General features: G+C 50.2%; 11 protein-coding genes across 11 annotated transcripts; 6 read left to right on the plus strand and 5 right to left on the minus strand.

Moving 5' to 3' along the window:
- Nucleotides 1–18: 18 nt before the first annotated feature.
- N7471_001083 (PhzF family phenazine biosynthesis protein) lies at nt 19–1008 on the plus strand (the record flags this gene model as incomplete). Its single annotated transcript, XM_057273804.1, has 1 exon — nt 19–1008. The coding sequence occupies one exon, from the start codon at nt 19–21 to the stop codon at nt 1006–1008; it is 990 nt and encodes a 329-aa protein (XP_057141983.1).
- A 148-nt stretch (nt 1009–1156) lies between these two features.
- On the minus strand, nt 1157–2884 carry N7471_001084 (cytochrome P450; the record flags this gene model as incomplete). The annotated part of the gene is made up of 2 exons (XM_057273805.1): nt 1157–2691; nt 2743–2884. 2 exons carry the CDS (start codon nt 2882–2884, stop codon nt 1157–1159), a joined length of 1677 nt encoding a protein of 558 aa, XP_057141984.1.
- A 274-nt stretch (nt 2885–3158) lies between these two features.
- N7471_001085 (Cytochrome b5) lies at nt 3159–4661 on the plus strand (the record flags this gene model as incomplete). The annotated part of the gene is made up of 2 exons (XM_057273806.1): nt 3159–3389; nt 3453–4661. The coding sequence occupies 2 exons, from the start codon at nt 3159–3161 to the stop codon at nt 4659–4661; spliced, it is 1440 nt and encodes a 479-aa protein (XP_057141985.1).
- A 440-nt stretch (nt 4662–5101) lies between these two features.
- Nucleotides 5102–5592, minus strand: N7471_001086 (uncharacterized protein; the record flags this gene model as incomplete). The annotated part of the gene is given in 2 exon segments (XM_057273807.1): nt 5102–5429; nt 5447–5592. Coding segments are annotated over 2 exon segments (474 nt in total), but the record flags the coding sequence as incomplete, so codon positions are not given.
- Nucleotides 5593–6264: 672 nt separating this feature from the next.
- On the plus strand, nt 6265–8252 carry N7471_001087 (Dehydrogenase multihelical; the record flags this gene model as incomplete). Its single annotated transcript, XM_057273808.1, has 3 exons — nt 6265–6920; nt 6996–7261; nt 7309–8252. 3 exons carry the CDS (start codon nt 6265–6267, stop codon nt 8250–8252), a joined length of 1866 nt encoding a protein of 621 aa, XP_057141987.1.
- A 558-nt stretch (nt 8253–8810) lies between these two features.
- Nucleotides 8811–10142, plus strand: N7471_001088 (lactonase family protein; the record flags this gene model as incomplete). Its single annotated transcript, XM_057273809.1, has 2 exons — nt 8811–9202; nt 9311–10142. 2 exons carry the CDS (start codon nt 8811–8813, stop codon nt 10140–10142), a joined length of 1224 nt encoding a protein of 407 aa, XP_057141988.1.
- A 514-nt stretch (nt 10143–10656) lies between these two features.
- On the minus strand, nt 10657–12478 carry rfeD (uncharacterized protein; the record flags this gene model as incomplete). Its single annotated transcript, XM_057273810.1, has 5 exons — nt 10657–11337; nt 11392–11805; nt 11880–12031; nt 12094–12262; nt 12365–12478. 5 exons carry the CDS (start codon nt 12476–12478, stop codon nt 10657–10659), a joined length of 1530 nt encoding a protein of 509 aa, XP_057141989.1.
- Nucleotides 12479–14712: 2234 nt separating this feature from the next.
- On the minus strand, nt 14713–15711 carry N7471_001090 (type 1 glutamine amidotransferase; the record flags this gene model as incomplete). Its single annotated transcript, XM_057273811.1, has 1 exon — nt 14713–15711. The coding sequence occupies one exon, from the start codon at nt 15709–15711 to the stop codon at nt 14713–14715; it is 999 nt and encodes a 332-aa protein (XP_057141990.1).
- Nucleotides 15712–17006: 1295 nt separating this feature from the next.
- N7471_001091 (TauD/TfdA family dioxygenase) lies at nt 17007–18411 on the plus strand (the record flags this gene model as incomplete). The annotated part of the gene is made up of 4 exons (XM_057273812.1): nt 17007–17309; nt 17373–17638; nt 17714–17974; nt 18048–18411. The coding sequence occupies 4 exons, from the start codon at nt 17007–17009 to the stop codon at nt 18409–18411; spliced, it is 1194 nt and encodes a 397-aa protein (XP_057141991.1).
- Nucleotides 18412–19083: 672 nt separating this feature from the next.
- N7471_001092 (uncharacterized protein) lies at nt 19084–19314 on the plus strand (the record flags this gene model as incomplete). Its single annotated transcript, XM_057273813.1, has 1 exon — nt 19084–19314. The coding sequence occupies one exon, from the start codon at nt 19084–19086 to the stop codon at nt 19312–19314; it is 231 nt and encodes a 76-aa protein (XP_057141992.1).
- A 643-nt stretch (nt 19315–19957) lies between these two features.
- On the minus strand, nt 19958–22793 carry N7471_001093 (anaphase promoting complex subunit 2; the record flags this gene model as incomplete). The annotated part of the gene is made up of 2 exons (XM_057273814.1): nt 19958–22246; nt 22305–22793. The coding sequence occupies 2 exons, from the start codon at nt 22791–22793 to the stop codon at nt 19982–19984; spliced, it is 2754 nt and encodes a 917-aa protein (XP_057141993.1). The 3' UTR covers nt 19958–19981.
- Nucleotides 22794–22900: the final 107 nt, after the last annotated feature.

Here is a 22900-nt window from a genome sequence, read left to right on the forward strand (position 1 = left end):
TTGTTTACAAATCCCGCAATGTCTAAACTCCGCTACTATATAATCGACGTCTTCTCATCCATTGCCTACCAAGGCAACCCCCTCGCAGTGGTAGACACCACATCCACTACTCTCACCTCGACTCAGATGAAACTGCTAGCAAGACAATTCAACCTATCCGAAACCACCTTCATCTGTCCCCCAGCAGACCCCAAAGCTACCTGGCGCCTGCGATCATTTCTACCCAATGAAGTAGAGGTTTTTGGGGCTGGTCACAACTCACTCGGTGCCTGGTGGTGGATTGCAGATTCAGGGCTTTTGGGAGACATCGCACAAGATACAAAATCCAGTCAGATCTACTTCCAACAACTAGGCAATAATGTTCTACCGGTTGAGATGTCGCGATCAAATCTAGGAGATCTTGTTGTCTCCATGCGCCAGGGTCAACCGCAGTTCTTGAATCAGCATACCAACCATCAATCCCTTGCTACATCTCTTGGAATCGACGCCTGTGATATTGGACTAAGATATTCCGATGTTATACTCGACCGGGCAATGGTGGTTACCACTTCACCTGCTCGTCATCTCTTGGTTCCAGTTCGAAGCCTTGATGTCCTGAAAAGTGTCAGCTTTACCGATAAAGAGGGGATTTCGAAGGAGCTTGCTAGTACTGAAAGCTATAACAGTGGGATATATGTGTTCACATCTGCAGAGAATGATTCCGAATCAAAGATACCGAGATTTGAGGCCCGTTTTTTCAGTCCGGGGATGTCAATGGAAGACCCGGCTACGGGTTCGGCTGCTGGGCCTTTGGCTGCTTACTTGTGGGCGAACAATGTCCTGACTTCTGTGGAGAATGGAGTATCTCGGGTTGAAGTTGTGCAGGGTGTACAGACTGGCAGGAGATGTTTCATGAACTTGAGTATTGAACCGAATAATGAAGATTCGGTTAGCATCACGATTTCCGGAACTGGTGTGCTGGTTGCCGATGGAAATATTATGATTCCTAGTTCTGAGGTTTCGTTTTGAGAGAGCCTTCGTTACGCAGTCATAAGATATCAAATGTTCAAAGTGTAAATTCTTCTATACATAGCATTACCTGCCATGTAATAATCTAATGAACAATAACCAATCCGTATCAACGCCAAACCAACCTAAATAATAGTGCTCCAACACTCTAAATAGTAGCAGTTCTCTTTTTAGCGCGAACATAGAAGTTCAAGGGCCGAATCAACTGGAACTCAGGATCATACTCGACAGCTTCAAGACCCTCGCGGGTAAACTCATAGCGCGAGACAAGCTCCGACAACAAGATTTTAACCTCAAGCAGCGCAAAGTTGAATCCAATACAGCCACGGGGCCCCGTACCGAAAGGAATGTAAGCGCAGCGATGCTTGTTCTTAGTCTCTTCGGCAGTCCAGCGATCCGGATCGAAGCGGAAGGGATCGCGCCAGACTTCAGGGTTAGTGTGGATACTGTACAGGTTGGGGACAATAACGCTGTCAGGAGGCAGGCGGTATCCACCGGGCAGGACAACGTCGGTTTTCGTCGTGCGGCCGGGCTGGAAGGAGGCATTGTGCAGGCGCTGTGTCTCCTTGACGAAACAGTCGAGGAAGGTCAGGCTGTGGGCAAACTCTGGTGTCCATTCGACGGTCTTGTCGGTGTTGGCGACGCCGCGCTCACACAGTTCCTCGTAGAGACGGTCTTGGGTGCCTTCGTAGCTGACCAGACAGTAAAGCAGCCATGACATCAAGGCAGAGGTGGTTGTGAAGCCGGCGCCGGTGACGATGAGCATGTTTGCGACGATCAGGTCTTCGGGGAACTTTTGGCCGGATTCGTCGACGGTGTTGAGCAGGTAGTCGACCACGCAAGAGGCTTCGACTGCGGCTTGGTTCATGGGCATGCCGTCAATGCCGGAGCCCTTGACGAGGTCGATCTTCCCCTGGAGGAGGGAGTAGATTGTGCGCTGGACAAGCTTTAGACGGGCGGGATCGCCGAAGGGAAGGTGGCGGTACCATTCACCTCGGGAGGTGATCTTCTTATTAAGAGACAGTAGACTGGCGATGTTGGTGACGATCGGGTGCAAAGAGGCGTCGACATCGGTGAAGTGTTCGAAGTCGGTTCCCAGAGAGAACTTTCCAATAGTTTGCGATGCAAGCTTCACCATGTACTGGTATACATTCCAGGACTTGCCGCGGGCATCGAGTTCATCGAAGACTGCGAAAGACTTGCGCACACACTCCTGCATCAACGGGATGTAGTGGCGCACTGCCTTGGGACCCATCGCTGGTGGTAAGAATTTGTGAGCCAAGCGCCAGTTCTCAGTCTCGGTATCTCCGATGAAGATTGCTGTGTTGTCCTTGACACCCCACAGAGGGTGGTTCTCGTTGATCTTCTTGGTCATGTAGACCGACTCGGTCAGGGCAACGGCTGCAACTTCGGGGCTATCGGTCAGATATGTTGTCTTGCCCATGTTGGTAGTCTTGATAACATGGCCGTATTTGCGGAAGAGTCGGTAGTGGTTGCCCAGATGGTCGGGGAAAACCTCGTAGAAGCTGCCCACGAGTGGGAGACCCTCGGGTCCTTGGGGGCTCTGAACTGCCTGGCCATCGACACGAAGACCGATAGGTGTGGTTCGTGATGAGGATGCGCTAAGGATTTCATCTACTGAGAAGAGTTCTTGTTCGTTTTCTCCGAGGTGGAAGGTCAAGCCTGATCACGTTAGCATAAGGAATGTCCAATATATTGACTCGCAACCCATACCAAGTGGTGCAGCGACATGAAAGGTAGCTCCTACAGCACGCTTGACCTCTTCAATCTTCCATTTGGAATCGAGAGTTACAGGCTGTGCTGTTGATACTTCATCTCCGATCAAGTAGAACACAGGATCTAGTGCGACAGGCATGATGAGTTTTAGTTAATATTTTAGAAGACAATTCATTCGAACATTATCATCTTAAATATCTTCACTCTCTTATAGGTAATATCCGAATTATCCAGTGGAACCTTGGATCTTCATTAGAATAAGACGATCTGCGGTAAATCCGACCTTCGGGCGAAGTTCGTACGAGAATGTCCGATATAGGGGATTGACATATTTTATATTGACATTATACTGACATAAATTTATATAAATGGTTTGGGGGACTTCAAGTTAAGCCTGTTAATTATCTCACAAAATGTGCACCCTTGAACAAGTTCAAAAACATAACAAGCCAGACGACGCCTGGATTGTTCTTCACAATAAAGTCTACGATGTCACCAAATACCTCGAAGACCACCCTGGTGGCAGGGCCATCTTGATTGAGGTCGCTGGCACAGATGCTACTGAGGCATTTGAAGAGACTGGTCACTCTGACGAGGCTCGTGACGAGTTGGTGCAATATCATGTTGGCGACCTGCCATCAGAGGTATGTGCTTCAAACCCTATCAGACCAACATATAGAGAACTGAACTAACCTGACTTGATTTAGGAACACGCCGAATCAATCGAGATCTACCGTCCCACCTTTGAACAAGTTGCGCAGACAGCCGTTGTATCTGTCAAGCCCTCTCCAGGCCGCGTTCCCTCGTTGGCCCTCTCATTGCTCAAACTTGGCATGACTGGCGCTTTAGGAGGCGTGGCTTTCGCCGGCTACAGCAACGGATGGGAACAATTTGCCCCGGTCTTCAAGAAGCTGTCGGAGAGTGCCTCAACTGTTATGGCCAACCGCCCCAACCCCTCCGGCCAGTTCTGGTCCGGATTCGGAATCGCCAGTGTCGCCCAGCTGTCCATCACCTTTGGAGTGGCGATGTGGATTTCATCCAAGTTGGACGTCCAGCAAGAGTTCACCCATCACTTGCCCCATCGCACATCTCGCTCCGACAGACTCATCTTCCGCAAGAAGGCCCCATCAACTATCAAGAAGGCTCCCACCAAGACCCTCTCCACAACCCCCCTCGACCCGCGGCAGTTCAAGAGCTTCCCTCTCACCCACAAAGAAGTCGTCTCCCCCAACGTTTATCGATTCACCTTCGGCCTCCCCAATAGAGACGATGTCCTCGGTCTCCCCACAGGCCAGCACATTGCCCTGCGCGCCACCATCAACGGAAAGAGTGTCTCCCGTTCTTATACACCCGTCTCCAACAACACCGATCTGGGCCGCATCGAGCTCCTCGTCAAGGTATACTCCCAAGGCCAGATGACCAAGTACCTTGAGCAAATGAACATCGGCGACACTATCGAGATCCGCGGGCCCAAGGGCGCAATGCAGTATACCACCTCCTACGCGAACCACATCGGTATGATTGCTGGTGGTACCGGTATTACCCCCATATACCAGCTGATCCGGGTGATCTGTGACGACAAATCCGATACTACCAAGATGAGCTTGCTGTATGCGAATAACACCGAGGAGGACATTTTGCTGCGCAAGGAGCTGGATGAGTTTGCTCGCGAGAATCCGGACAAGTTCTCTGTGCAGTATGTGCTCTCACAGGCTGGTGAGGATTGGACTGGTCATCGTGGCTTTGTCTCGCAGGATCTGATCCAGACTTACTTGGCGCCGGCTGGTAAGGACAATAAGATGTTGCTGTGCGGCCCGCCGCCTATGATTAATGCGATGAAGAAGACTCTCGCTGGGCTAGGCTGGAAGGATCCAAGTGCTGTTTCCAAGGCTACTGATCAGATATTCCTTTTTTAAAGGCTTTATGATAGTATCCGGCGTTGGGTGGGATCTAAATTGCATGAAAGTTTTGAATTCGATATAGACATAGAGATACAATATCAGCAATTAGTTACATCTTCAGTCTCTAGCTCACTTCTTTTGTATACATTTGGTGGTTTTGGGTGGCTAGATATCTTTATTACGGCCTGGTAGCACGCATCTTCACATCCAACGTGAAGATGTTACCAAGTATATCAAGTTTGATGCCTCACTTTGATCTCTTAAAAATGACGACGCCGTCTTCTCAACCCTCCGATATAAATCACATTCTTCCTCCGCGCTTCTAGAGGGATTACCCAACTGGATCGACTGATACTAAGTCACTAATAGTCAATATTATTAAGTGAAGTACAGGCTACGAAGTCTGGCTAGGGCCCTGGAGTTCCACCCGCGACAACAAGCCGAACATAATGCACTCTCAACCAATGCTCCATATCCTCCGTACAATTGCCCGTCCGATCAGTCGTAATGTTTTCAATAATGCCTAGCATTGTCGGCGCGAAGATGAAATGCGCGCACGTCCCGATCAGTCCCGCCAAAAACAACTTCCGACTGCCTTTCGAAATGGTCACATCGCTCACATTCAGTAGGGTGAGGACTGCCGTCGCCGTAGAGATGGTAACCATGTTCAACCCAATAAGAAGATAGATGTTCTGATCGAAGACGCGCTGGAACCAGCGTGGAAGCAAGGCATTAGATTTGGCGCGGATCGGGGGGTGGGTGAAGGCGGAGTAGAAGAAGAGGCTTCGCAGCCCGCATACATGAGGGGCCCCGTGCTGGTGACCAGCGGGGTCAGGAGGAGGAGTTTACGATAGTCTGTGAATAGTCCGGAGGCCACTTTCGAAGCTCTTGCTTGAACTTGAAAGGAAAGCAGTGGGTTTGGAGTGGGAGAGGGGGGTGGTATCATTGTTTTCTCTGGGGCCACCCTTTCTCCTTTTGATAGTTTGGTTTTGCAAATAGTAGGTATAGAGTTATCAATTTTAACAGCTAGTTTACACCGGACTGAACGGCAATAGTTCCTGTGTCCAACAAAATAAAGAATCCGCAGCATCTTCAAGCTTGTTTAGAATCAACGTTTTGCAAGTTCCTCCGAACTGTTTCCGACCTGTTTCCGGGATGATTCCGTCGCGAATCCGAGCCGAAAAGCGTTTCTCCATCCGAATTCCCTCCGATGTAGGTAAATCCCGAATGAATCTACTTCTCGAGGCATTTTATTGGCCTTGACAACACTACAACACTACAGCCGTGATATCCGCGAGTCTTTCTTTTCTTGGGAACTCATACCTATGATGCCGGCTTCCGGTAGCGGAGCCCTAACTTGTCCAATGGCCTTGGGATGGTATATTGCGACCCAAGTGTATAGAAAGCCTCCTCATGATTACCATCGTAAATTCCGATCCTAGATTGAAAAAGAAATATATAAAAGAGCCTCTACTCAACTGTTGCCCTGGTTATTTTGTCCTATATAAAGTCCACGCTTTTCCCCCTCTCCACGTCATATCTACATACCTTTGATATACCAACACCCATCTACATTGCCACCTCCCTCCCCTCATACCCCTACCTACCTACCTCCAATATGGGTGTTAAGCCCAGAACCGACCGCCCCGTCGCAGTCATCGGCGCCGGCGTCCTCGGCCGCCGCATTGGTTGTGTCTTCATCGCTGCTGGCTACCATGTCCACATCCGGGATACCTCGCCGGCGGCTCTCCGCGATGCAGCAGAGTACATCGATCACCACAAAGCCGAGTTCTCGTTGATGCCACGCATTCACAAGGCACGCGACGAAGATGATGAGGGAAAAGAGGACGACCCCAAGGGTGGGGCCTCCATTTCCCAGGTTGAACTCGAGTCGTATACGTCCGCGCCCTATAGTATCTGCAAGACGTTCACCAATCTCGAATCCGCTGTTTCCAATGCTTGGTTGATTGTCGAGGCTGTGCCTGAAGTCCTGCAGTTGAAGATCGATACTTTGGCGGCTTTGGATAAGTGCGCTCCGGCGGATTGTTACATCGGCTCCAACAGCTCCTCTATGAAAACAAACTTGATGCTTGTCAAGGTCTCCGCCAAGCGCCAACGCAAAGTCTTCAATATTCACTTCGCTATGCCTCCTTCTATCCGCATGGTCGAGCTCATGACCTGTGGTAAGACCGATCCCGCGATCTTCCCTTACCTGGAGACTGTGTTGGGCGAGTGTGGCATGCTGCCAGTGACAGCTCGCCGCGAATCGACCGGGTATGTATTATTCTTTCAAAAACAAAAAGAAAACCTCCTATATCAGCACATCAGACTGACTCGAGAACTATATAGATTCATCTTCAATCGCATTTGGGCAGCAGTCAAGCGCGAAATCATGCAAATTCTTGCCGAAGGCGTCAGCGACCCCAGCGAAATCGACCTACTCTGGGAACACATGTTCAAAAACGGCCCTCTCCCCTGCCAACTGATGGATCAAATCGGCCTCGACACCGTCGCCTACATCGAAGACAACTACATCCAAGAGAGGGGACTCCCCTCCACAGCCGTCGACTGGATACGCAAAGAATACATCGAGCAAGGCCGCCTTGGCAAGAAGAGTGAAAAGGGCGGCCTCTACCCCCACTCGCGAAATCCTCTTCCGCAGAAGCATCCCCAGCACACCCGCACAGCGCCGCAAAGGACATCTACCTGCTGGACGTCGGGCTCGGCGGAAATACCAAGGATGTCTCGCAGGTGCACTCGAACGGCAAAATCCTGCGCCTCAACCTCGCAACCCAGAAACTCACCCCCGTCGTCGTCGGTCAGAACCTGCCCGACGGCATCGACGTGTCACTGGAGACGCAGCGCGTCTTCTGGACGAATATGGGCCGCAGCACGGCCGCCTGTGATGGCTCCGTCTGGTCGGCTGAAATGGACGGCGGCGATATTGCCTGTCTTGTCCCCGTTGGAGAGGTACACACGCCCAAGCAGCTTGCGGTTAACGAGTTGCGGAAACAAATTTACTTCTGTGATCGTGAGGGTACAAGTGTGCATCGCTGTGATTATGACGGGAATAACCACGTTATTCTGGTACAGCGCCGTGTGGAGCCTGGCTCGAGTCTGTTGGAGCAGATGACGCTTTGGTGTGTGGGTATTGCTGTCGATGCTCAGCGCGGTCTCTTGTACTGGACACAGAAAGGACCTTGCAAGGGTGGTCGTGGTCAGATCTTCTGCGCTGGCTTGGATATTCCTGCCGGTGAGACTGCTGAGAATCGGACTGATATCCGGCGTCTGTGGAACAACCTCCCTGAGCCTATTGATATTGAGTTGGATGGCGACAGTCAGACTCTGTACTGGACAGATCGGGGTGAGCACCCTTTCGGTTGCACGCTAAACCGCGCGTATGTTGGTGGTGAAGAGATGGATATGGAAAAGGTTATTCTGGCGCGTCACTTCCACGAGCCTATTGGCTTGAAGTTGGATAAGGCGAACAACATTGTGTATGTGGCTGACCTAGGTGGTAGCCTGTACTCGGTGTCGTTGGAGGATGGACTTAAGACTGAGCTTGTGCGCAATGATGTTTGCTATACTGGGTTGACTCTTGTTTAGAGAAACATATATATGAATATAGAATAGATTTCATTTCGATCTACCCCCTGTTTCAATAACGGAGAGAACCCCCACGCAACATGGGGGTGAAACAAGCCAAGCAAGTAAGAAATACATGCATAGTACGTTGCATTTCTAATAATATATGCATGTAACCGCGATAAAAGTGGTGATCTCGTAGCTTTATGACGATGTGGCTGGGGAAGAATAAATACCCAATCCACTTAACCCTAATTAATTCCGAAGCCATGTATGTATGTAGTTTTAACTAGTCAACATGCACGATATAAGCAGAGATATGCACAATATGCATAGCTGAAACAGACTAAAGCAATACAACCTAAACGCAATGTCACCCTTTCGTCCCCTCTCTCCCCCTGATCCATTCCTGCACTGCCAGGGACTGCCGATCCCCCATCGCGTCTTTCCCGTACTTTGTACTCTTCTCCCCCCCCCCCCAAAATCTACGGAGTACATCCACTCCATCTACTACTACCTATATACAACTATCCATCCCACGCCAAATTGCATAGGTAGCAACACCTATCAACCCGCAAAATGCATCTCCAAACCCTCCTCCCCATCCTTTCCGCCTTAGGAACAACAACAGCAGCCATTGCCTCCAAACCAGCCCACCTCTGGGCAACCCACTACAATGGCAACGTCTACTCCCTAACGCTGAATAACAATGACCTCTCCCTATCGCAAACCCTCCACACCTGCGGCGACATGCCAAGCTGGCTAACCCTAGACACGAACACGCGCACCGTCTACTGCTCCGACGAGAGCGGCACTGCCGATGCTTCCACGCACGGCTCGCTGACAGCCCTGCATGTCAAACCAGACGGCACGCTGCGCGAAGACGCTGTCGCGAAGACTGTGGGTGGCGGCGTGAATAGTGTTATATATGAGTCGGATGCGGGGAAGAAATTTATTGCAATTGCGCATTAGTATGTTGATTGTTTCTTTCTTTCTCACCCACATTCCCACGGTCTTGGTCTTGCTTTGCGTTGATTATGGTTGTTCTGGATGTGGGCCTTATACTAACAATCCAACAGTGAAGGCTCGGCCATCTCAACCTTCGCCTTACCCATCAAACAAAACCAACCGGCCCTGCAAGCCTTCCATTTCAACTTGACCAGACCGGGCAAAGTCGCCCAGCAGGACTCGCCGCACCCGCACGAAGTCTTCCTCGACCCGACCGGCTCGTTCATTGTCAGTCCGGACTTAGGTGCGGACCTGCTGCGCGTGTACGCGATCGACGGCCCGTCGGGCAAGCTGTCAGAGTGTCCGAGCTTGAACATTACCTTCGGCAGTGGGCCGCGACACGGCGTGTTCTGGACGGATGGCACCGACCGTTCGGCCGGGGTGACGCATTCGCGGAAGATGGCGGCTGTCGGCGAGACAATGTTGTATCTTGCTAATGAGATCGGTGGCACGCTGATGGTGTTTGATGTCTCGTATTCGAGGTCTGGGTGTTTGTCTTTTGAGAAGACGCAGACTGTGGTGCCCTATCCCGGGGGTGTTATGCCTGAGGGTGCGACGCCGGCTGAAATTAGTAGAATTGGGGATGAGTTTTATGTCTCAATTCGGAGTGATCAGGGGTTCGAGCCGAGTGATTCCATGGTTGTGCTTGATCGGTCGCCGGCGGATGGGTCTGTTGAGTTGCGGGACTCGTCTTCTGCATTTGGCAAGGTGCCGCGGACTTTTGTGATTAATCGGGCCGGGGATCTGGTTGCTATTGGGAACCAGGCTTCTGCGACGGTTGCGATTGTGCGTCGGGATCCGAAGACAGGAAATTTGGGTGAGGAGGTTGCTTCTCTACAGGTTGGCGAGCCTGGGAAGGTGGGGACTGCGGAGGGTCTCAGCAGTGTCATCTGGGATGAGTAGATTGGTAGTTATATAAATCAAGAATTGGATGGTGTGGGAGGACACAGCTGCCTCCCACGACCACAGCTCTCCTCTATAAACAGCGCAGCAGAATGAAATCATTGCAGTACAAGTTCGCATCACATGAAAGACTTGAAAAAGCATCAAAAGCATATACCTCATGACCAAAAGATGTGTCCACATGAACCCAGAATGCGGAAAGAAAGAAAATGTAGACCTTTGAATGTTGAAGACCAGCTTCTTCGGGTTTTTTTGTTGACTGTCGGAAACCTGCACCGAAAAGACCTGGTCTGGAAAAAGCAACTCCTGCAACATCGTCTGATGGATCCTGCCAGCTCGTAGTGAAAAAAAAAAAAAAAAAAGAAAACCAGAAAACCAGAAAACCAGAAACCCAGAAACCCAGAAATGCCGATCGAATGATAAAGAATAAATGACAATATAGGAATGAACGTGTATCAAACATCAGTCGTAAAATGCGTAATGCCAAAATTGTAGGCGGTCTTATTGAAGTCGTTCACTTGATGTCGATTTGGAAGGCCTTCCATTTGCCTCCCACCGTTCGACATCGTGGACACCCGCGAGGACCAGGGTAACTTGTTGGTCCTTGTGACGGGGCGTTATTTAATGGCCCATTGCCTGGAGTTCGGAATGAGGCGGGCGGACTTGAAATGAACATGCCCACGCAGTCGCGGCAGACTCCACAGATGCACTCCGTACAGGCATAGCACTCATTCAGTGCGGAGGGTCGTTTGCACTGAGCGCAAAACACCTGAACCTCTTTGTTGCGGAAAGACGCCGGAGTAGGATTGGAGAATCGGTGGTGTTGGCGCTGGGACATGGACGGGATAAGATTCATAACTGGGCTGGAATCAGAGTTTATGGATGGCGCGACTCCCGAAACCGATGACGCAAAATTTCTGCCAGATGCTGAAGACATGGAATCGAGCGATGATTCAATAGATGGGAATGGTTCCAAGTCGCTCTCACGGCTGCGGTGGTTCTCGTATGGTGGCGGGGTCAATGATTTGTGCAAAGGCGAGGCGGCGTATGAATGCGGTGGAAATGGCCGATGTGAAGAGATAGGAGGCAATCCTCCAGATTGGAAAGCGGGTGGAAGCGAGGACCGATTTTTCACCCCAGAGGGAGCAGACGTCACGTTGGAAAGTAGTGGGGCAATCGTCGGAGACCGACCAGCCTTAAATTGGCCCATCAGCACCGAAAAAAAGTCCGGAATTGCGTTCAAACTCACCTCTGAATAGGGCTCATCGTCTACTTCGGTTGCCGACGTCGCGGCTTCAATCAAATCCTCCCAGCGCTTGCCTTGCGCCCAGGCCGCGGTTTGCGGCTCTGCTGAAAGGGCTTTGCGGTCACCGAGGCTTGGTCGCCGCCCGAATTCCTTTGACTTGGGCCGATCCTGCTTGGGCTTCCGGGCAGATTGGGTGATGGAGGATTTGCGTGGGCGGCAAAATTTGTCTCTCCGCTGGATTGGCGGTAATGTGGTTGAGCGACCGGGCGGGGAGTGATTGAGGATGGATGGAAGAAGCTCGCGAGGACGAGGCGTAAACGGCGGAAGAGATTCCTGCTTGAAATGGTCGCGGAGTGGGGGAAGTTCAATAGCTCCGCGCATGCGAGGATGACTCAAGTCGGTATCCGAATGGGTATCCTGGGGAAATGCGGGTCAGTGCCACTGTGGAGAGACTCAGGCTTCGAAGCCCACAACAGCCCGGAGCGACAAACCATGTCTGTATCCCAGTCCGAGGCCAGTCGATGGTGATGCAGTTGTGCCAGAGCAACCGCTGCAGTGGCTGCAGCTGGGTGGGGTTCATCCATAGCTCGAGGGGTAGCCGGGGAGCCGTCAGCGACATAGATGTCCCTTTCGGGCGCCACATCTGTGGGTAGCCGTCAGTATGTGTAGCGAGAAAGCAAGGCAAGAGAAAAGCAAAAGACTAACCATGAGGTCGCCGGGGTTGAGCGGGTTCGGGGGGTGACAGCTGCACCCGTTGCTCGAGCGGGGTGTTCACCATCATCAGGAAGCTCTCCTCGGTAGCCGGGAGCTTCGGGATGTAGTGATTCGGGTGCGCACGTCGAATGTGCTCCTGCATGGAGCGGTAGCGTTTTTCCTAGAGCACCAACCGGATTAGTTTATGTTGAACTCAAGAGTTGCACGGGTCATATAGCTTTCGCAGGCCAGGTGATAGGTGGGGTTCGGGGGAAATACTCACGCCTAGACATCTTTTGCGACAATTGGAACCATCGTTGTTCTTCAAGGGACAGACCACCTCATTATTGGCATCGGTTACCGAGAAAGAGCTAGTTAATGAGCTTCGAGGAGGCATGGTGCATATGTTCATCCGAGATCCCGAGGGTTGAGATAAAAAAAGGAGGGGCGAATAAAGAGATCAGCCAAGCACAGACAGGGTTTATGTGAACAATAGACAGAAATGCAGTTCAACATGCTCTGTGTGTAAAAGAGAAGAAGGGGAAGAATTGGAAAAAGGGAAAAAAAGGAAAGAGGGCGGCTCATACATTCAGAGTACTTCGAGGGCTTGTGGGTGAAAGTCACTGGGGGTATTACGGGTAATTACGCAGAGTTCGCCTTACTCGATTTTTTGCTCCGTACTTCTTTTTTTTTACTATGGGCTTTTTATTATTATTTCTTATTCTAAATTCCAGTTCTGGTAGTTCTATACATTCTAGTCAGGAACGGATTTATTCTGATCTACTTTATAAAGTCGTTACTCTACAGCTCGCATACGTGGCTATCGTCCCTATCGAGTATCGATAACCAAAAAGAGGGGCGTGCAGCTCTGAGCTTCCCTTGTAAGAAAAAACCCCCATTCTTGGAATGTTCCACGCTATTAAAATGAAATTTAAATGAAATTAAAGAGGGAAAATTGGGAGGGGAAAAAAAAAAAAAGGAAGAAACCGTACGGTATAGACTGGTATTTAAATACCGAATAGCACGGCTTTTCGGAAACCCCGGTGGAACACCGAGCTCTAACGATTTTCATTGCATTTTTACATTCTCTACATTTTTTCATGTGACATCTATGGATGTTTCTAATGTTTTATTCGGACAATTAATAAAAGATATCTATACAAAGATATAATTCACAGCTTCGGGCAAAAGGAAAGAAAAAAATGTGTCGCGATAGGCGCTATCAGCGGCCCCTCCGAAGCTCTCCCCAGCTCCTGAGCTTCATTCCAGAAGGGAGGGAAGCTCCGGGTGGCGAACTAGCGCCACGTTACAGTGTAATATTACGTTTGGTATTTTTCGTTTCCACGGTTTTATTTTCTTTCTAATTTTATACTATACTATTACTACTAATAGTATAAATAGTCTAAGATTGAACACAATGCAAGCAACTGAAGAAGCTGGAGGGGAGGTGTACTCACGATGTATGCTAAGCGCGTGACTCATATACCCTACCCTACCCTACCTAAGGATAACTTCTAGGCATAACTATTCACTAATGTACTATATATCTCTCGAGTATCATTCTATAAGTACCTGTCTCAGCTCCGACCTCCTCCGTTTACCCTTAGCTCTCTAATCGAATAAAGGCACAGGTTTCCAGATTAGTTTAATGCCTAAATACCAAAATACCCCCAATACCTTGTATAACCAACTGCCGATGAAGAACATCCCAAAGCAGCCTGATTGGCCCCAAAACTCCACTGAGTCACCAATTACCTCCATCCTCATTGGTTGCAACTCACACGCCATCCTGGTTCTGGGTGGCCGTGCAGGGGGGATCAACGGAAAAGTCTGAGATTTCAAGTTCAGGGTTTTGGTATGCTGTATGGTTTACGTTGTATAAGTACTATGTACTAGTAATATCTGCTAATAGTATGTAGACCTCGGGAATATACAAAATAGTACAATAAAGCCGTTATCAGACCTGTACAGTATATATCCATACACTGGAGATGTCAAGCATGTCACGCTCCACTTAATATAACAAGGTGGAGAGCTTGCGAGTCGAGACTTTATTCTGGACAGCTATTAACACAATGTATCTTCCTAGGTTATCTGCATCGCTTAGAATTCATGTAAGGTGCGTCTAGCTTTCATGCAGCTTATTATTATACTCCATTGTCCTACCTCTAATTCTATCCGATCTCTCGGATCTAACTATGACCATTGTACTCCACCTCGTAATCCTATTTCCATCCTTGTTTAGAAAGACCGCATTGATCCCTTCCTGCAGACCAGCATACCAGCTGCGTGTCAGCCATACAGGGTCCAACATCTTCATGGTAACCCATTATGTTGCCACTAAGGGGTGGCTGAGAGCTGACCAACTATAATTGTATACTCGTAAGTCCTGTTCGGGTCCCATGCTCGGCACCATCTGAAACCCTTGCCGCGCGATTTGCCTTCAAGGGATTCAACCTGAACAAATCGCTCAACCGCAGAAATGCAGAAACGCAGATACTAGCTTGGACTCAATGTACCCAATACTGGATAGAAAAGCGTAGCTCTCCAGCTAATACCAGCTAATACCGCTAAATACCATACATATCCAAGCATGGTCACATCTCACTTCGACCGTAAAAAACCCCCCAATCAATACTGGGGAGGTGTAGTACCACCACCACACCCCATCAAATCCACATCCTCCCCAGCAAAGAATAACAAAACTGCGTCAGCCGCAGCCTTAGCATCATCATCATCCTCCAACCCAGGAACCCCCGAGCGATAAATCTGCTCCAAATACTCTCCCACAACGGTCGCCGACCAACCCGCACGACGCCCAAACTCTTGCGCAAGCTCCCCATTAACAAAAGTATCGAATTCAAAGTGACCCTGGTACGTCAGGACCCGGCCAGGGTTATAAAGACCCTGAATTGCGCACTGCGCACTACTCCCGATACTAGACCACGGTGCCGGCAGCGAGACTCCCGCCTGGTTCGCGGCAGCTTCAGCCTCGGGCGTGGGCATCACCACGTCGCTGTGGATCAGCTGGATGCGGAATGGGCTCTGAGCTGTGGCGCGTGCGAGAGGCGGGAAGCGCGCGGTGAAGGAGGGATGGAGGGTGATGGGCTGGATGCCCATTTCATAGCCGGCGGGGGAGTGCGCGACGTGGAATGTTGATGTTGGTGCGGTGTTGGGGTTTGCGTTGGTGCTGAGGAGGGCTTGGGCGATTATCTGGTGCCCGAAACAGGAGCCGAAGATTTTTATGTTTGGGTAGTGGATGTGCACTGTTTGGAGGTAGGATTGCATTGCGTGAATCCAGGGTTGGTCTTCATAGGCTGAGGATGCTGAGCCCGTGATTAGGATTGCGTCTATTGGACTCAATGGTCCGCCGGCGTGAGGCTCGCCTGGGGACTGAGGTTTGGTTCGTAGGGTTTCCAGAGGAGGTAGGGACCCGCCTACGGCATCGAAGGCTGTTACATGGACAGCCAGCTGACCTTTTTGGAGGGTTTCTGGTGTTATGTTTAGGCGTTGAGCGGCTGCTTGCAGGAGGACGCGGAATTGAGAGCTGTATAGACCCCGCGCTCTGTATACTGAGAGGCAGGGGATGTCGGCATCTAACACGGCCACGTGGATCTTGTGTTGGGCCATGAGTTTAGGTATCGTCTATTCAAATGAACGCAATGTACCGAACGAGAGAATGTGATATGCGAGTCTACAAATATAAAAACCGAAAAACTTCGATGTCAAAGGGCGTAAGGTTCGCATCGCCACGCCCGATAAGGATTTGAGTAATCTAGTGGGGCTTCCCAAAGAGGAAACTGAATCCTTGTCTGCAGAAGACCTGATGAAGAATAGCATCAGGGACGACTTCAAAAGAGACAGAAGTCAGAAAATATTTAGGCTGAATGGAAAGCTTGAAGGAGACAGTGAAAAGGAGAGATAGTAAAAGAAAAGGAAAAATTTGTTGAAATAGTGCATCCAAAGACCATTAAGAGGTAAAATATCACGAAGTGCGAAAGCAAGAACAATCTTCATGCAATGTTCGAAGGTGGCTATATAAGGAGGTAATCATTTTAAGATATATTCATGGATATGGCGTGAATTATCAATTATGACAGAAGAGACCACCCGAGTGGTTAAGAATCAAGGAACGGATCTCTGACATGTGCTTCCCCAAGCCCTAAGACCAACTCATATTTAAGGTAAAACGTGAAGAGAACTTAAACCCTCTCGTCCGATAGATTATCTCATGTATGAGTCCCAAGGTCGATAGATGAGATCTGCCTGGAGCACTTCTTCTTTTGGATTTAAACAACCCGACCAGCCGGTTCATGCACGACTGCCGGTGCGATCGGCTGTAGTCAGAATATGTTGTGCCAGAGGATAATGGGATAACCTTAGTCTATCGGCCGAGACTGTGACTGGTTGGATGTTAGAGATGTGCATGATGTACTTTGTATATTAAGTATGTACTGTGTGAATAGCCTTAGGGGTAGGTACTAGAAGGCTCGTGTATCTCTTATTTCAACGTCAATTGCTATATTACTACTTCACTTCACAACTAGGAATTTAGCATATTCCCATCTTCTATATACTATTTATTTTCTTATTTCTCTTCAGCACAACATATATGTACTTCCGAAATATCTCGAAGCCAATTCGTGATCCCCCACTGCCATCACAACATCCAACCCCGCAAATTGCGCCATCCCGGCCCTTCAACCCCCAATCAGCTTCACTTCTTTAGTAGCGGCACTCATTCCGCTATACAAGAATACTCTTTGGATACTACCTAGGTATTTCGTAAAATTATCGGATCTCGTCACGCCATATAATCCACTACATTGCTCACCATTTACATAGAAGTGACAATATATAAATATAAACCAACGGCCCTGCATTTATTGCTTCATCCGTGCATATTTCCCTCTTTAATAACCATCATGGCTCCCGCTGCTACCTCCTCTCTCCCAACTGCCCCTCACGACCTTACAGGGCCCATTTCATGGGATCTATTCCCAGATGGACTAAAAACCACCGGCCAACATCCCCCACTATACGACCACATCATCCCCTTCGACAAGTTCCCTAAACAAATCACCGGCTCAACAGTCTGGAAGGCCGAGGACTACCGCGAGAACCCAGAAAAATGGACACACGTCTTCACCCAGGACCAGATCGATGAGCTGAGCTCGGCATCGGATGCTTTCCTCGCATCCAAGACCCCGCTGACCGGAATCTCAAAGGTGAGAACAATACAATCCATATCTAGAAACCTATAAAACCAAAACTAATCATATCTTCAATAGACCAACTTCCAACTCCCCAATCTAGCCGCCTACCTGCACGACCTGCGCTCAGACCTCATCGACGGCAAAGGCTTCATCCTCTTCAAGGGCTTCCCCGTCGAGAAATGGGGCAACCACAAGTCCGCCGTGGCATACATGGGTCTCGGCACATATCTCGGCTACTTCGTCAGCCAGAACAGCCGCGGCCACGTCCTCGGCCACGTCAAGGATCTCGGCGAGGACTCGACCCAGATTGACAAAGTGCGCATCTACCGCACCAATGCTCGGTTAGTTTGATAGTCTCAATCTCCAGTGAATGCGCATTCACAAGCAACGAACAATCAACTAATCCCCAAGCTCAGCCAATACTTCCATGCCGATGACTCCGACATCGTCGGCCTCCTCTGCATCGCCAAGGCCCTCGAAGGCGGCGAATCAGACCTCGTCTCCTCCCACAACGTCTACAACGCCCTCGCCACAGAACGCCCAGACGTCCTCAAGACCCTCACCGAACCAATCTGGTACTTCGACCGCAAGGGCGAGACAAGCAAGGGACAGGAAGATTACATCCGCACCAGCGTGATATACCTCGAGCGCGGCGAGAACGCCCGTGTCTACACAAAGTATGTCTCACCAGCCCGATCCATAGCCACCCCCACCCATAATCTCCATTCCAGTGTCTGACAATAATACCAGATGGGACCCATACTACGTCCGCTCCCTCAGCCGCTTCAGCGATGCAGGAATTATCCCCCCGCTGTCAGAGGCGCAACAAGAAGCCCTGCGCGTGCTGGAAGAAACCTGTGTACGCTTGTCGCTGCACATGATCCTCGATATTGGTGATATTCAGTTCTTGTCAAATGCGCACGTCCTGCATGCCCGCACCGCATACACGGATCATGCGCCCCCTGCCCCGCGTCGCCATCTTATGCGTCTTTGGCTGGCGACGCCTGAGAATGAGGGTGGCTGGAAGTTGCCGTTCTGGGATAGTAATGAGAAGAAGAGGGGTGGGATTCAGGTTGATGATCAGGCTCCTGTTGCGCTTTTGGATGCGGAATGAGGTTTAGTCTAGTCTGGTTGGTTGCGGGGTTTATAGATTTGAATGATACCTTTTGTCTTTTTTTTCCCTTTTTTCTCTGGGTTACTTGAGGATTGGTGGGTCTTTCCCATATCATCGCGGTATAAAAGTAGTTTCAATAGTATTTAAAGTACTCTCAAGGTAAGAGCCTTCACTCCTAATAACCAGGTCCAATTCGACGCCTCTACCGTTCTTCTAGTCTTGCCTTTTCTTTGTTTCTTGTGATACCTCCTATCCTATTGCTACTGTAAGAATAGTCGGCCGCGTACGCAATAGTAACCTAATTCATTTGACTTGATATGATTTTAGAGCCCTTATATTTGAGAGAATTCTGAGATATCTCTTATCTAGGAAAAGCAAGAAACCGAAGAACAAAAGGCACATGAATGTGGTTTAATGGCAGACCACCCCAGGGCAAGCCCAACGTCTGTTCTGGATTGGTCGAAGAAAGAGCCCTGGAGCACTGGAGAGGATATTAGTAGCTACCTGGGCACTTCTTGGAGGCTCGACAGTCCCCAGATTATCGTCTCTTGTTCTTATTTTGGGTTCCTTAAACCACTGGGTATAAATACCCACCTGTCCGAAAATCCAGCTCCTGTACTTCGACTTCGACCTATTATCAAGCTATTCTTCTTCTTTTACTACCTCGGCTTAATGGTCTCTACGCACTCCGTCTATACCATTTACTGGTGTCAGTCTCGCAAGAATGTGGACAACCACGTGGAATGTCCACCACCGTCCAGACCGTCACCATCCAACAGACAGCGATTAGGACCACACACCATACGCTTCCTACAGCTACAGAAGTTCCCTTTTATGAGTTTGAGTGCTATGCTCATTTTCAAACTTGCCAAGAAGAAGGCCACACTAGAGGAGGTGGCATAAGTTCAGAAGGTTGTACGCCAGGCTTGGCCAGTCCGTTCTAGTCCCTAGCAGCGGGGCCTACGACACCGCCACGAGTACTAATGCCCTAGAGGTGTCCCGCCTGGTTAGTCGCACTCGATGTAACCACGCCGCTAATATCAGGAACATTGTCGAATCATTCCACGATCTCACCTCAAGAACCAACTCGAGACCTACGTGGAAGCATCTTAACCTCCGCTCAGTCTCAACGAAGATACGAAGGTGACCACGTTGATCGGCAATTCGTATAGGTGCTTCACTGGGCCGACGACCTCGCCGAACCAGAAGCCGCGGTACGGTAGGGCGTTGCCCTTTCTTCCGGTTTACGGTGAGTACTACTTACTTCGCGGCACGTACCTATGCCATTATCTCTGGCAGCTCAACAGAAAGACTAAGCTTCAAAGAGAACGACCCCACGACAGTGTCCCTATGGAGGCCTAAGAATCGTCGCCTCGATGACGCAGGCGTTATTTACGCCCTGTTGACGGTCCCCGCAAGGTATAGAACCTCCGTTGTATGGATTTACCTAATTGAGCTAATGAATCATTCATAAATCATATTCTTGTAAGGGTATTTTGTACATCTGTTCCAGCAACGCCAAAGGAAGAAAAAAAACCCCTCTCACTCGACAGACGCCCCGTAGCCGATGCTAATGCACGATCTTGTAATTACCCCCGTTAACAATCTCTAACTTGCCCTTCGAAACCATACCACCTAAAAACTCGCGCAGCTCCTCGTTGCTGAACGGGAACCCGCCAGGAACGGCTATCTTCAGCATCATGACAATGCGATTCAGAGCCATAGGTCCTTGATTCGTGAGCATGCCCACAATAAACTGCCAATGCACATTCATTTTCTCCATGGCAGCTGCCTCGGCGGATTCCTTTGCTGCTGCGGCGGCTGCTGCTTCAGCCGCTGCCGCTGCGTTGGCCGTGTCGCCTGCTTCGCTGTCCGAGGCGTCACTGTCCTCGCCGGCTCCGTGCGCATGGTGTCCCTCGTCCTCTGTGGGGAGGATTTCCAACACGCGGAAGGTGTCGCGTTGTACTTCGGTGAGAATGCGTTTGCTGACCCAGAAGAGACAGGCGCTGCGTACGAGGGGAGGTGTCATCTCGAGCTCGTCGGCGAGTTCCGGGATTGTTCTTGTGGCGGGTTCGCTCGAGTCGGACTGGAAGGCATAGATTACGGTTGCTTGCCAGGTTGTCACTTCGTCTTTGAAGGTGTGGTTCTCTAACTCCAGCTCGACGGTGACCTGACCCAGGCCGTTGCGCCACATGAGCTTGCGTGAGTCCTTGCGCTTTTCGAAGCAGGTCGCGTACCGCTCTTGTAGTTTGGTGATTTCATCGGGGACCTTGAATTCTTGTTCTTGGAACTCCGGCCAGAAGAAGCGTGACAGAATTTTGGCGTGGAGTTTTCCGACGCCTGCTTGCTTCCGATATCCGGACAATATCTGATCATTCCGCACGGTGAGGTCGAGACGTCGCGAGTCGGAGATATCTTTCAGCATCACCTCACATGCCTGTAGTGCCGAATCACCGAATCGGACCTTCAGGAGCTCTAGTACTGTAATTTCTTGGTCGTAGTTCTGGCGTTTCTGGATGAGGCGGTCTGCGAGAAGAGTCTGCATTTCCTTCACGAAAGTCTCCTTCGAGTCGAATAAGCTAATCAGACTGTCAATGACATCTGCGCTCTTCGACTTTTTGTAGTCGGGAGCGGCATCAACTGGATCGGGCAACCAGTACAAATCGTCATAGTCTAGCTCGCTCCTATTGTTTTGCATGGAATGCTGATGGACCTTGGTCAGCTCTGCCGCCAGCTCTGCCAAGGTGTCGCCACTAGCTGTCGGTCCATCGGCTGTCGCGGGGTCCGCCAATAGACCACTAACAATCACCTTGATGGTGTCCTCGCGGTCTCTCAAGTATCGCCGGATTGGTCGAGCGATTCGATCCAGCAGAACACCCTTGGGGTCCAATATATGGAATGCTCGAATGATCGAGATGTAAACCTGCAAGATCTCGACGGTAGAAGCACCGGGATGCAACAACCGCTGGAGCAAGTTTATAGAAAAGAAATGCGTCACATACAATCGTGCTATAGACGAGTTGTTTGTGAAACGTCGCAGATCCTCCACCGCTCCGCTGCTTGCAGGCCAATCAACAACCACATCGAAGAGTTCGCTGACTCGAAGCTTTCCCAGCCGGGCAATACCCATCACTCGCCACTTTTCCACGTCGCGAAAGCTCACTTCCATAGCCCCAGATTGAGTTCCAGCGGGGTCAGAATGGATGATGGCCAGAACCTGCACAGCGAGCCGTGCATAGACATTTTCAACCCATTGTTCCAGGTGTTGCGGCGCGGTCGAGGGTGACTCCCATTCACCAGCATACGCGGCACGAATGAAGTCTCCCATCATGATGTTCATCACGTTGGCGAACACCTTCTGGGCCTGGTCGCCGCCAAGCCCGACAAGCTGCAGGCCGTTGAGAAACGCTAAAAGTCGATCCCGTGCAATGGTCACACAGCCATCTTCGCCTTCGACCATCATGTGTGCCTGGGCTTCGGGTGATTCTTGTCTCCAGTCTTTGTACGAGACAGAGTATGCCCTTTCCATCTCTGTTCCGTCGAGACTCATTCTGTCCGCATCGAAATCTTCGTCCAGGGTATCAATACCTAAGATAATCACAGCATCTTGCGTAAGCTCTCTGGCAAGAAGCGGTGAAATCTTCTTCCATGGTAGACTGTATTGGACCACCGTATGAAAGGCACGCTGTAGTTGAGCCAAGAGGCCTCCTTGGTGGGGAGTAGTTATCAATGGAAGTAGGTGGTGTACGACGGGGGCGAGATAAATTCGACGCGCAAGCTGTAAGCAGTCCACGATTGTCCGGAGCAGACCTTCTTCCCCGGGGGACTTTAACAACTAAAAGGCCGTTAGCACGGACAGACAACCAAATCCAAACGACGTACAGCGTCCATACCTTAGATAGCCCAGTCCGAAGATTGACCAGAAAATGCCTCCGAATATCATTCCCATACCATTCAAACAATGTCCAGGGAGAAGTTCGCATAAGATACTCTAGCGCCTCGGCCGTCTCCTTCGACGGAGGGCTAAGCCGGTTCCATTCTTTCAATGCCTGACTCCCGTCGGTGTTCCGGAAGTTGTAAAGCAACTCGAAGCCCAGATTGGGCACAGATAGAAACTCTTTCGCCGTCTGCCGCGCCTGGTTTAATGTGTCTTCTTCTGGAGATGCAGCGTCCGTCGACCCCCCAATCGTCGCGAATGAGGTTGATTGCGAGTCTGCTTTGAAGGTTGACGAGGAGTCGGTTGATTCTTGGAACGATGCGACTGGTGTCTGCTCGCGTTGGAAATCCCAGGTCGACTTCGGGTGAGCTTCGAGAGACGCGGGGGAGAAGACGGAGCCGCAGACGCGCCTACGTCCCACATTGAGGGGTACGGTTGAGAGCATTTTGATCAAGGGACATCGGGCATTGTGAGATACAGCTAGTGTTTTTTTTTTGGTTGCTGCTTGGGTCGTGTTCGATGGTTGCCTCTGTTATGTTGCGACGGAGTTCA

The sequence above is a fragment of the Penicillium samsonianum genome, assembly GCF_028829775.1.
Source record: "Penicillium samsonianum strain IBT 33392 chromosome Unknown utg000001l_segment0_segment0, whole genome shotgun sequence".
NCBI lineage: Eukaryota > Fungi > Ascomycota > Eurotiomycetes > Eurotiales > Aspergillaceae > Penicillium > Penicillium samsonianum.